At 40.2% G+C, this 14,323-nt stretch overlaps 1 protein-coding gene across 1 annotated transcript in view; it reads left to right on the forward strand.

Annotated features, from left to right (window-relative positions):
* Window positions 1-4,152: 4,152 nt before the first annotated feature.
* The window catches only part of pcp4b (Purkinje cell protein 4b), a 31,080-nt gene continuing 20,909 nt past the window's right edge, over window positions 4,153-14,323 (forward strand). Inside the window, exon 1 of the mRNA XM_080025323.1 lies at window positions 4,153-4,283. Coding sequence (XP_079881449.1) covers window positions 4,275-4,283 — 9 coding nt within the window. The 5' untranslated portion in view covers window positions 4,153-4,274. The remainder of the gene's footprint in view (window positions 4,284-14,323) is intronic.

Genomic DNA, 14,323 nt, shown 5'->3' on the forward strand with positions numbered 1-14,323 from the left:
AGACCGAAACAAACAATTTGTTAGCCCATCTCTAAATCCAACTTTCCTAACCTGTTTTACGTTCCTCTCCCTGAAGACTTGAATCATTAAAAACCTTTGAAAAATGCTAATGTACTAAAACAGCTGGAAACTAGTTTTGAGCTAATTACTAAATTTTGCATTACTTTTCTCAGCTGCAGATCACTTCATATCTGGAACAAGTATTAACAGCATGAAAAAGATATCCGTGATTGAATTAAATAAAACAAAATTATCTATGCAGATGGTGATGAAAGATCGTGGTAACCCAATCTGTTTTTGTGTGTTTTTATTTTATTCTTTATTTTGGATAATGGTGCTCTATGGCATAAAGGAAGCTACAGCAGGCTTGAGAGAATAATGGATTTATCATGGTATTTGTCAACAGTAAGCCAGGAAGAAAAATACAAAATGTTCCCAGCCTCATTCTTTGAATTGTGTTTCGCTTAACTTTAATCTTGTGGTAAGAAGTGCCATTACTTAGTAGGATTGACCCTTTTTAGGCCACTTTAGACCAACGTGAAGTATGTTTATTTTGGGCAGCTTTATGGTAAAGTAAAGCATGGCATTTACTATATCAGGGTGAATTGAATATGCAGGTAGTGTCCATCTAACACACTGCATCCATGTTGCTTTTAATGAAATAGTATTGCCAATGCTCAGCCACACTGTCTTCATGAATTTTCAAATCATAGCTTGTACAATTATAGTCTATTACAATCATAAATAGTTTGTATTATTCAGGATATTAATGCGTTTCAACTGGTTCTGCGAAGGCGTTTATTTTTTATCTACATCTCCCTGCAGCATGAAGGGCACTGAAGTCACTCTCTTAGCTCCTGTGAACCTGCGCTTCTTCAGACAGAGAGAGAGAGAGAGAGAGAGAGAGAGAGAGAGAGAGAGAGAGAGAGAGAGAGAGAGAGAGAGCCACTCAAAAACAATCTCAATATTAATCACATAAAAAAAGTAGTTTTGTCTCAAAAGCAATTTCAGTATTACATCATATGGTGACACAATGTAAAACTACAGACGGCAAGTGTATATTCTGTGTGCATTTGGAAACTCTATGCAAATGTCTGCACCAGGCCTAGTTAAAATATTTTGCATTTACATACATGTATACAACACATCCTAGAAACACACTGACACACACACACACACACACACACACACACACACACACACACACACACACACAACGCACAGCACTAAAATAGACTTTATGCAACTCTCTGAGGGAGGAGTATCCTCAACACAACAAAGCAGAAAAAAAGGTGTTACTACAGAATAATTCATGAGTCAAAACCCTGATGGAAATATAACAGAACAGCATCCGACACCTTAACACAGTGTGTAGTGAAAGAAGATTCGGCACAAACAAAAGACCTAACAGACAGTTCAAAAGAAAAGTGAGCAACATTATGTAATCAATCAAGATAACAATTTTTTTTCAACATCACATAAAGATAACTGTCGAAACTACTAAAAACAAAGTTCTACAAAAGTAGGGATTTTGCTAAACCATCCCAAAAATTTCAAAGTATTATTGTACTGTCCATAAACAAGTTTAAACACTATAGGCCTAGACCGCAATGAAACAAAGACAATGCCTTAATATCACAGTGACTTACTGTGCAAACCAGTACACACACACACACACACACACACACACACACACACACACACACACACACACACACACACACACACACACACACACACACACACACACACACACACACACACACCTTAAAACCAAGTCTTAACCCCCAAATGTCCTCACTTTTCAAAAATGTCCTCAATACAAAGTAAAAAGCTTAGATTGTTCCTCACAAAGCTGCATTTACAAGTAGACACACACACACACACACACACACACACACACACACACACACACACACACACACACACACACACACACACACACACACACACACACACACACACACACACACACACACACACTGCTTGCATACATTTCCCTTTTATGTGCACCCCCGCCACCATCCATTGCACATAATATGCAATCCTTTGTTGCTCTGACTTAAACATCCCATCTTGCCTTCCGGTGGCATTCACTGTCTCCTGTGTGACCACCAACTGTTTTACAAAATGTCCATTTCGCAGCGTGCTTGCTCGTAAATTTTTCACTGCTGTCTACCCTGTGGACAAAACCAGTCGTGTTCTTTTTTCCTCCTTAAGTCCTCACTTCCTCAACTCTGATCATTTGCCTTTTAATTGCTGTTGTTACACACGTTCACATTCCCTTACAGTTCCCAGCATAGTGTTGTCAAGATAGACCTGATATACATCCTGAAGCCACACCTTTGTTAAGGTTAGGTGAGAGCACACTGCAATGGCTCTATTGCATTTCTGAGGATGGACTCATCCCACCTTATATATTCTCTTTGCCACTGCACCTGTTTCCCAATGATTTCTACCCACTTAAAAAGTTAAGAGCTTGCCCTACCCTAATCCTTTTGTCGGAGCACTGGACATTATGATTCTGCCAATATAGACTTAAGCAACTCTATGCTCACAATCTGTGTAAGTGTAAGGGAAATAGCAACTGAAATAGCAAATTGCCTTCCCCCTTGTACGTTCCAGTCTTTGCTTTGCCTGCTGAATTGCTTCTTGGGAAACTATTTTTTCCCTGATGCACTGATGCAAAAATCAACTAAATGGGTTTGTGTTTAGTCATCTTCATCTGTGTTCTCTGCACAAAGCCATACTATTGAGACCCTGAAGTCCCCCAAAGCCAATTCCTCAAGTGTGATCTGACCAGCATCTATAAGTTGGGGGACAACAGTAGCTGACCAGTTGAGCTTACAGGCATCACAGATTGTGCTATGTGTTACTTCTACTTCATAAAACTTTGACAAAAACCTCAGTACCATCTGCTGTACATGGCAACACCAAAACAGCTTCCTCCACTTCAGCTATCTTGAGCAGAGAAATTGGGGCGGGGGGCTATTTTTCCCCCATCCCAAACACCTCAAAGCCGATGTCAGAATAAATCTGCCCCAGCTTCTCAGTTGCATTGAAAGTCACCCAGAGAAAAACAGGTTACAGTTGTTACAGCAGAGATGCTTGGCTTCATTTGTAATGTGACTTCCTCCTCCTCCACCCATCAAGGCTCCCTTTGGGACTTAGCGCTCCAGCTAGTGACAGTCCATAACAAAGCAGAGCAGCCTTCAAATGGCACCACATCAGAGCCTTGTGAACATTAGTCCTATTATTGGTTAGATGCTCAGAGACCTAACAGAGGTTCTCCTCTGGAATTTGGATTTAAGTTCCTACGTGCTAATGGAAAGCTAAATTTGACACACCACCGCCTGTATTGAATTTTTTTAAATGGATGGTATGGATTTAGAACAGACGATAATTGGCTACCTCAATTTGTGAAATTGATGTTGAAGGGGATGGAAGGCAGGGTAGGTTTGTAGAGCCCAGCCAGACAGTTCCTTCTGAAAAATGACCTGCACTTTTCCTTTCAACTGAGAAAATTATTTATTAGATTTATTGATTTGATAAAGTCAAATTGCAGCGCTCGGTCTCTCTGATGCAATACATTTAACGTGCTGTTGTTTGGAAATTTAAAAGAGAAAATCGAATGACTTTGTAGGCTACCACAGTAAACCTTTACTAGCCTATTTAATCCTACAATAAATGTGAGGGTGATGCAAGGCAAACATCATAATGCATTTCATAAAGTAAAATAGCCGTGCAATTGGATGTAGAGACATTATATACATTATAGTGTTGCCAATAGAGAGAAAAGGAAGACTGTTTTCGAAAAGGACAAAGGCAGAACATTATTTTACTTTGTATCTGTTGTTACGGAGCTCACACCCACGTACATGTGAACACACTCAGGTGTGAGTGACGGTGGTAGGCTACATGAAGAGAATAGAAATAACAATATAAGTGACATGATGACTCGTGCATGAAATACATCCCAACGAGCACATTTGTGAGGATAAAGAGGTTGCGTTTGGCTGATCATGATGAAAAAGGCTTACATAGCTTATGAATATTTGAGGGAGTTGGGTGGTTACTCGGGAGACACATTTGCCCGCGGCATTCCTATTGGTTTATTGGTGACGTGATGACACGGAGGAGTTGGTCTGAACACTTTATAAAGCTTCGCTGTCCGCGGCGAGCCACTCTTCTAAAGACCACTGTTGCTGAATCGTCTTGTTCCGCAACTTACGTACTGGAAGAAGCCGAGAAAAACCTAAACATTACCGTCCATCATGAGCGAGGTAGGACTATTTTATTTATTTTTTAAAAGAAGAAAGGTCGGGAGTAACCCAATTACGCACGATGCGCGCACTAATGCGCAGAGAGGAACGTCATTAATGAGAGATTTAACAGCCAGGCAATCTGCTTTTGTCGACAGATGTGTGTTAACTAATGAGATTTCTCGTCCGACATTTACTATTGCAGCACGGATATACATCTTTAAAGGGTCAGATATCTGCTCTGTCAAACTGAGCCGAACAGCCCCATTGAAGGGAACACCAAGGCGCGTCGATGCGCTGTGGATTGCTCCCCCATGAAGCGACAGTAGCCTATAGTGGATTTACGATAGATATAACACTTTTTATTTTTGACTACAACAGCTCAGACCGAAGTAACCACAGAAGTTAACAGTTTTTCCTTCTCATTCCTTCATTATAAGAAGCGGAACATTTAAAAAACTAACAAAAAAACGGTCATTTAAAGTCCCTTATGCTGTAGATGAGCCTGTTGATATTTCTTTGCAGGGGATATTCTGTATTTGACAGCGTGGGGTTGTACATTATGGCAGTGCAGGTAGATACGGAAGCTCCAACCATACTATACGTGTAGATTTATATCTCAGTATAAATAACCCTGCAGTCAGAGATTTCAAATCTCAGGGGGTTTACAGCTTGCAATGGAAAAAAAATGCTGTAAGGTTTTCCCACAGCTGTCCCAGATGTTTTCAGCTCCATCCACTTGTATATGGAAGGAGGAGGATATTAATAGCTGTTTTTAACGGAGAGTGTTCACCCTGCACAAACTGTAAAGTTCATTACTGAATGCCCTTGAGTGTTTTGCCAATGACATGGTGTTTTCATGTTTGGGGAGATGTGGCAGACATTTGGGAAATATCATGCATGCTCTAAAATGTCAGTAGATTATATTATGGATTTATTATTATTTTTTGCTTGTCAATAGAATGACAAGATTGATCTGCATCCAAGTGACACCCTTTTCTCAGTGTCTGAAATATTTAGACTCTTCAGTAGATTGTGGGACAGCACAAATGTTCCCTCAGGTCTACGCAGCAGGGATTGGGACAAACTTGATCTATTTTCTGAGAATATTTGCTTAATTGTGTTGGTTGCTGATGCAGCTCATTGTAGTGCTACTTGAAGAGAGGGTGAATTTAAGAGTAATGGCTTTTTGCTTTGTGTCTTTGTTAAAACAAGGAGTTCGTAGTGTTTTCTGCTGCACAGTATATAGTAAATAGAGCAGGGATTTAACTGAAGCCTGGATGTTTCCTTTTCTTGGGAAATTTAAATACGTATGGAGTTGTGGGATAATTCTTGTTTGCACCTGTATACGTGGCTGCATATTTGCTTAAAGAATGTATATGTGTTTGCGTACAAAATTGCATTTGTGCATCCCTGTGCGAGCATTGACGTTGGGACATCACAGACACAAATGTATACTCATAGGATTGGAGGAGTTGGAGGACTGAGAAGTTAAGAGCTGCTTGGCTCCACAGAGTTTGTAGCCTCCTCAAACCTGGCACTGCAAACCCCAAAAATCCTAAATATTCGAGCACACCAAACAGCAGCCTTCCGGTTAAGAAGGTTGCGTTATCTGAGTTCAATCCTGCAATCTCGTGGGTATGCGGCCCACTCTTTCCCTGAAATTGATCGGTGGCAGCCATCGTCGCACTTCCCTGCAAGATGTTTATAACAATTAATTCACCGGTGGTTGCCTCGATAAAAGATTTAATTCAGGGTGCACTCTCACAGCAGGAGCTGAAACCCCTTTTGAATAATTGAAACCCTCGCCGGCAGCAAAATCACCTGAGCCCTTTTGTTTGGCAATAATTTGTTAAGTAAAGAAAGCTGCTGTTTCCTGTTGATTAAAGGAGGTGTATTCTTCTGGAGAACACAGGCCCTGGTGCGAATGTAAGGAGGAGGATTAGGAGGAACAGGCAGTGCATGGGATGTGAAATAATTTTACTGCCCAGTTTGTTCAGTCACGTACTGTGAAGAATGGAGTTGTTCTCAATCAAAGTCATGTGCGTGTTCCGTCTCCAAACTTGACTTGAAGTCATGGGAGCGGAGCGCAGCCACTCAGCGTGTTCTGGATGGATGCGTCTCGCAGTGGTCAGCACTGCAGCGCTCCCTCCCTCCCTCCCTCCCTTCCCCTGTTCTCTCCACCTCTCTCTTTCTCCCCTGTGCCCACACACACATACATACCTGCTCAGAACAAGTACAACAATCAGAGGTGATAAATGGTTCTCCCCCTATATGTCTTACATTTCTTTTTTAACCTTTTGCTCTACCTCCCGGTGTCTCTTGGCAAATGAACCAATTCAACATCTTAAAAAAAACTAAAAGAGTGAAAAAATTCAACAGCACTAGCCAAGTCCCTGATGCTTCTTCTGATTCCTGTCCTTGTTCATGTCAAGGAAGAATGAACAAGCTGACACGAGAGAACAGAAAACTGACAGGTGCTCCAGATGGTGGAAAATGGCTGCCATGGACACTTTACTTTGTTCAGAATAAAGTTTTAGCTAATGTCACGGACGGTTACTTACCATCAGAACTCTTGAGTCTTTAACCATTCTAACATAGATTAATGAGGTGAGAGAATACTGGGCAACATTGTGATATTTAGAAATGTGAAGCAGAATCCCTGGTAGAATAGGTCTTATAACCTTGGAAATGGTGTTATGGTATGAAAATGTTTGATATCAATAACACCTGTGTGTCTCCTGCCTTATAAGACATGTCAGAATCTCTGCTGCATCTGCAATATCTACAGTGTAAGCGACCGACATCTCCTTTTTAAAACACTCTTGTAAACAGCAGGATAGACATCAATAAATCATTGGACATTTTCAAAGCTGCCTGTAGGTGGTCCGTGTGTTACTCTGGGTTAGGTAAATTTGTACTCAAAAAGCAACTGTGAAGGGTTAGGCCTACTGAACATTTCATGAAAACATTTTCCATTGACACTTGAACTCACAGGTATTTTCATGACTACAAAATTGAACTGTGCTGTTATTTTCCTGCAAGTCACTGGCTCATAACTAATCTTCATGCCAAAAAAGCTCATTCGACAACAGCCGATCTGTAGTTCCTGCAGCTCCCCATCAGAATGCTTTTTTCTGTCATTGTCACGTCAGCGCTGTCAGTGTTGGTGAGTGCAAGGAGGAGCAGCGCACAGTTCAGACTTGTTTTCTTAATTAAGTCAAATGTATTCTTAGCCCTTATTGATTTTTACTTTGGCACCTCCCATCCATATTCTGATGTGTGTTAGTTAACATCAAAGCAGCGCTCTTGCTTGCTGCTTCACACACCAACACAGAGGTGGCGTGTGTGTTCAGAAGCAAGGGCGAGGAAAGTTGTATGCTTGTCTACGTGTAGCAACGTGTGCGCATGCATTTTGGGAACCGATTTGAATTTCTTTCTCCATCATTAATTTTGTATGACCCCAAACATTTATGAACTAGTTTGCCCATCTGGGAATTGGCAGAAGTGCTAATTGGCTTGATTGTGAAATAGCATAAACCTAGCCTTCATTGGCTGCCAGATGTGATGTTTTGCTGATGGTTGCAATAAAGAAATTTCATGCAGTATTTAGGCTGAACTAGCTGACTTCAACGGACCAGTTTGGCAGGAAACATGCATTTGACAGGAAAAGCGGTTTAATCCACTTTAAGCACAGATTGGAATTTCTCTAAGTACTGCGACTGAAATAACCCCAACCAGGCTGGGTAACGATGAGGTCACTACATAAAGAGTCAGCGGAAATCAGGCAACTCATGAGTAGCTTTACAGTTTTAAGGAGACTTAAGACCTTTGCTGTCTTAGCAAAGCACCCCATTGTACTCCACGGTTAATGGAAATGCTTGTTAGGGACATGTTTTAGTGAGAATAAATTAATGTCCCTCAGTCCCTTAACTCATATACGTTAGAGCTCCCTTTAGCTCTGATGTTCTTGAACAAATGATTTTCATTCTTTCCTTTTTCACTCTGAACAAATGTTTTTGTATGTTTTGAGGCTGTGTCCTCCTGTCTTCACACATCATCACCCTCCCAGTCCTCCGATTGGATTGTTTTAATTGCTACTCAGGAGACCACGCACGCAATGATCTGTGGGTAGGAACTGAATCAGGAACAGTGCTAAATCCACTTTCTTCATCTCTCCGGATGAAAACTTGGAGCATTTTCTGCTGCATCCATCTTTATTTGTGGTCATTATCTGGGTAAGATGTGAAGAAGTACTTTGGAGAATGCCTTTTTCCAACTCTTTCGGTTCTCTCAACACAATAGTAGGCTGTGAAGTGTCCAATCCTTGAAATGCACACTGCACTGTATGTGAGTGTAGAAATCAGCATTTATTTTTAGCAAAAGCCTTTCAAGTCTGCCCAGATTGGTAAACCTACGCCAGGAAGTGGTCTGTCCCTACACTAATATTTAGCAGCTTTGGAGCATTTTCAGCTGGATAAGCAAACTTTTGTGGATTGTATAGATCTGCTGTGTGGAGGCATTCAGTGTTGTTGGCCAGGTTCTTGTTTGCTGTTCATTACATTACATTACATTTTAATTAGCTGAAGCTTTTATCCAAAGCGACTTCCAATAAGTGCATTCAACCATGAAGGCACAAACTCAGAACAACAAGAATCACACAAGTTCATCAGGCAGATGTACCACACTTGGTACAAATGGTTTAAATGACTTGATTAAAATGTAAACATACAGAAATAAACACTCACCCAGTTGAGATTTATTGCTGTCTGTCACATTGTTTGTAATGGACTGTCTGCCTTTAGCAATGAAAGCATTTTTATGGCATTTTGCCTCCATGAATGTTTTTTGTCTTATAAAAGTTGTTTTATACATGTGACGGACATGTCTATTTGGTCAGTTTGAACATATACATGTGTCTGTCTGTATGTATGCATAGGTACACGTTATACACACAGCACCTCTATAGTGAGTAACTATTCTTCAGTAACCTTTCCATTAGTGTCCTCCTTGAGTCTCAGCAGAGCCTGTTTGAGGATCCAAAGGTCATGTGAAAAGGAAATGTGTAAAAATGTCCACTCCTTTCTCAATGAAAGATGTACATTGTTCATTAAGCTCAGCTTTCATCATTCTGCAAAGGATTTCCATGTAATATTGAACAGATATCCATGGTTCCAATAAGATGAATCCTGTGGACTCTGGTGATCCCTTAACTTTCCATCTGGTGCCGCCTTGATGTTGACATTTATGTTTTTTTAATTAAATGTCTTTTTGGATTAATCGTTTCGAAGAACATTTGTGTAAAATCCTTTCAGAGAATGAAAAGAGAACATTCTAAAAAAACATAAATGTCAAATCCTATTATTTTTCTTTTCCTTATTCAAAACATACAGTACAGTCCTTTTAACATAGTTTATATAATACAATGCTATATACAATCAAATAACACATCACATATAACAAAAAACCTTAAAACATTTTAAGAGCACTGACAGTCACCACTACTACTTCTTTTCAAATGAAAAGCTTCCAAAGCATTCTTAAACAGCTTACATAATTATTAATTCAATTGTAAAACATCATCAATATAATATTATTAATGCATTCATTATTTTCATGTTGATATCAGGTTTCCCTTGTGTGAGTCTAATCAACAAACAAACCATCAACTAACACAATCTTTATAAACAGCAAAGAATATATGAATTGCAATTTGCTTACCCACAGTGTCTTAAATCACTTGGATTGGTGCCAAACGCACAGTCAAACTATTACACACTGGCTAGTTAAGTGACTGGGTTTTTGTAATGCATGTGTGGCTGTTGTCTGATTATTATACCATAAATTCCCCAGCTGTGCACACAGGGCCGATGGGCCCTTGTTCCTTAGTTTCACAAAATGCAATGTAAAGTGGAATCAATAAAATAAATTGACATCTTTATTAGGCCTGTTGCCCTGGGAGGTGTTTACCGAGGTCTTTTCATCCTGCGGCTGATGGATGACTTGCTGTCAGGTTAAAATAAATGTGCAACAACAAAAAAAACCTTGCTGTTTTTCACCTGGATGAAGAATGACACATTTTAAATACTCAATAAATGAAAAAAAATACCAAACATTGTTTTTTATTCTCAAACGTTAACAATCTTCATATTTTAAAAAAAATTTAACACAATATTGGTATGTGAAGGGACAGTTTCACAACCATGAAATGTTTGTATGACATAAGACATCATCTCTGTAAAAAAAAAGAATAACTGTCTTTTTTGCACTGTTGGCGCACCACAGTCCATGCAAATCACACATTTCAGCAACGTCAGCTATAGTGCACCATGTGTGCACGGTTCAGTCATTCACCTTACAAGTGGAGTGGGTAGGGAAGGGCAGAATTAGCAGAGCGACGTTACTGCTGCACTCTGCAAATTTGCCTCCCACAAAATCATTATAGCACCACACTTTCTGAAGCTGAGAAGCACACTTCAGGGACTGCAGGGGTCTGCAGGCCAATCAAATAAGTTAAGAGGTTGCAGAAACTGGTTTGTAACTGCATAGTCCCCTGTTAGGATATCTGTATTAATGGAATAATCTTTGCAGAAGAATATGAATGTGGTTTATTCATAGTCTTTATGGTCATGTGCTCTTGAGCTGGTCACTGAAACCTCTATGCATAATATTATCTTGCTATCCACTCCTCGGGACTATTACAGTCAGTGTTCCTATTGTCAATTAATTGTATTAGGATTTTACAAATGGTGTATTAAATGTTCCAACAGTAGCATTGAGATGTGAACTTGGAGAGTTTCTCTTCTAGATGTCTTTCCATTTATTAAAGGAGGCAGTGTTCTCTTTCTGCTGTTCTTCTATCTTATGGTTTCAGATGGTGGAAATAGCCAGAAGAAGACTTTGATACTTTTCTGAATGTTAGATGATGTTTATAATTAGATTTGTTTGTGTTATAGGAAGATAATGAAAATGTAAGCCCGCTGCTTTTTCTTACTCTGAGGAGTTCTTATACAGCAGCTGAGACGTAGCGCTCCATTGTGAGATTGTCTGGTAATGTTAAGGCAAGTTGCTCTTCGGTTTTGGGATGCGCTGACAACCTCAACCCGGCACTTTGAGTGTAGCACAGCTGGTGGGATTTGAACCCAACTTGAACCCTTTCTGTCAAGTCATTTAATACCTCAACTTGGGGTCAAGCTCCATTTGTTGTTATTGTGCCAGAAGCCTGATTTTTTTAATCAAAGAAAACAGAGCGTCTACCAAAGGTTACACTTGGTCTTTAGGATACATACTGTAAGGAGTTTGTTTATGTACAGGTGCCATTATTGATGTCTGTATTCTCCCTAGAGGAGGTTTAGGGGACTGATCAGCCATCAAGTGCACCATCAACACACCGTGACAAAGTAAGGATGTCTTTCACACCTACTTCAGTTGACCTTGTACTTCAGAAGTCTTGTAGTGACAAGATATTAGCTGATTTTGACAAAAAGTGTTCTAGATTACAATCGCTTTATGCCATTAATGTCCCGTGTCTTAATTCTAAGTGAGTATTAAGGGCTGGCGAGCAATAGAATCATAGTAGCAACTAATAGAATCTGGTTCCTGCTCAAATGCTGATTTATACTGCAAAGTCTACATTTTAAAAAGGATGTGTGCACACTTTTATACTACTCATATCTGCTTGATTAAAGTATCATCAGCTCAATGCAAATACTTGAATGTTCCAAGGTACAGAGTTTATTTAAAGTAGTTAAGTACAGTATATTTGCGCCATTAAGCAGTGAGCTGTATCTCTTTATATGACCACATTTAGAGAAGTTCAGGACTGCTGCATCGGCTTTCCACAGCACTCTGCTGGACTGGTAAAGAGCTGTAGTTTTATAGATGGTATTCTGTACCCTTCCCATTATGGACTAAATGGAGCCTAACTACTGTGCCCCTTTCTAAAGTGGAAAAGAAAAAACCTGCATTTCAAAGTTAACAGTGAGTGTCTTTGGTGGCTAGAGCAGCGAACAAAGATGAGACCAACTGGCAATGTGGACAGAGATTTGTAGCAATTACAGCTGAAGTGAAACATGGGTTTATTTGACAAGCATTCATAAAACATGAGCTGACAGTGAACATCTGTCATTGCATCTCAACGCTTATTTAACATGAGACTGCCCTGCCTCCTGATTGCCCAGAAGATCCATACGCTACTCTTTATGGTCCTTGGTATTGATGCCAGTGAAGACTAAGAAAAAAAAAGACTAACTCAGTTTTTTGCTAGCCCTGAAGGAACTTGTGAAACTGTGCTTCAGTGAAACTTTGTCTTTCCTTCTTTCTGCAGGACCCTCGTGTCCCGCAGGTCTTTTCTATCAACGTCTCTCCTCAAAGCAGCTCTGTCACAAACCCCTCTCGGCTTAGCAGACCAAGCCGGGCGCCCAACACATGCCCTCCGCAGATGTCACTAGAAATTGACTGCAGCATTTGAAGAATTGCTTCACAAGACAAATGCCTCAGGACCACATTAAAGCATGCAGGGAGGCATTTAAAGGCAAACTGTGTTGGAGACTTTGATTCTTTTGCTTCATTAGTTCAAAGAGGAATAAACAGTTGGAGTGAACTCTTAACGTTCTTCCCGAGCTGGTGGTTGCTACAGTTACTCCTCTAAGATCGTCGACTCATTTATCTCTACCCTGCACTTGAAAAATGAAAGAAATAAGAGGCGCTTTGGCCTTATGTTCTTTCTGCTCGAATAGTCTGTGGCCTACTTCTGCTTTTTTAAATTCTTATTGGCCATTGAATGTGGCAGGGAAATTTTGGACTCCGCAAGCTGCCAAGTCTTAAAATAACCGCAGAAACGAATGAACAGTATTATTAAATTATTTTCCAAATTCCTTCATTTTCATCCACGACTCTGCTTTGATGGTAATTACTAAGCCATGCACTTCAAATTGTGTGGTGGAATCCACTGAGCATGAAGAAATGATTCATTAGATGAATATATAGTATTCAAACTATATATGGGTTGATCTTCCTCACATTAATATCACATCAAATACCTGGCTATCTCTTCCCTTTCTATCCGACAGTCTCTGGTGGGACAGCACAAGCAGAGGACAAATCCATCATTCTTCTTAATTAGGGTCTTAATTTGAACACCTTGCTCTTTTCAGTTCATTTCCAAGGCTACTCTCTTGCTGCTTGGCCCACTAAAGCCGACTGGAGCGTTATCTGGGTCGCCTGGTTACTTATCTAGCGCTTTCCATGTCACGTGGACCCCCCATGGCATCTGATGGTTGCTTGGCCATAGATTGGAGCACCAAAGTCGCCCGCCAACAAACTGGCGTCCCTCTAAACAAACCAGTGTCTCGGAGTCTTAACTCGCTAAGCCCAAAATGGTCAGTGTTGCTGGGCCATATGGAGTAGCTGAAGCCAAAACTTCAATCATTACATCATGCCAGCTATGCTTATGATTCAGATATGACAGATTAACAAGACAAGAAGCCTTCGGGATCCACAATATTGATTTTCTCGTTCTCATCTGCTACAAATAGAGAGATGCTTCATGTTCCCACGCAACAGAGTTAAGCCAAGAAGCTACAGGAAACTGCCATCTGACAGCTTCAGCCTTCGAGCTTGATTTAAAAAAAAAAATGTATGATGAATGACCAACACTGAGTTCTGCAGCAAACAGAGAAGAGAGACATTGACAACGTGCAGGAATGGTTTCTCTTCATAACCTGATATGCTGAGCAGGAAACTTCACCGATTTACTAAAAGCTGCAAGGTGTTGAAAGACCTGAAACAGGCCAGACTTTCGAGTTGAGATTGTTTTCATCAACTTCTGTTTCCAAGGTTAAGATTTGACTGCAAAACTAAGGGCCAGTTTCACAGACATGGATTAAGCCTAGTCCTGGACTAAATGGAATTTTGAATAGAGATTGTCCATTGAAAGTACAATTTAGTCCAGAACTAGGCTTAATCCATGTCTGCGAAACCGGCCCTAAAAATAAATAAATTGTTGAAGACAATAGACCTTCTTCACACTTTATGTGATGAAGATCCATAGACTTAAGTCA

Source organism: Ammodytes marinus, assembly GCF_949987685.1.
Source record: "Ammodytes marinus genome assembly, chromosome: 3".
Lineage (NCBI taxonomy): Eukaryota > Metazoa > Chordata > Actinopteri > Uranoscopiformes > Ammodytidae > Ammodytes > Ammodytes marinus.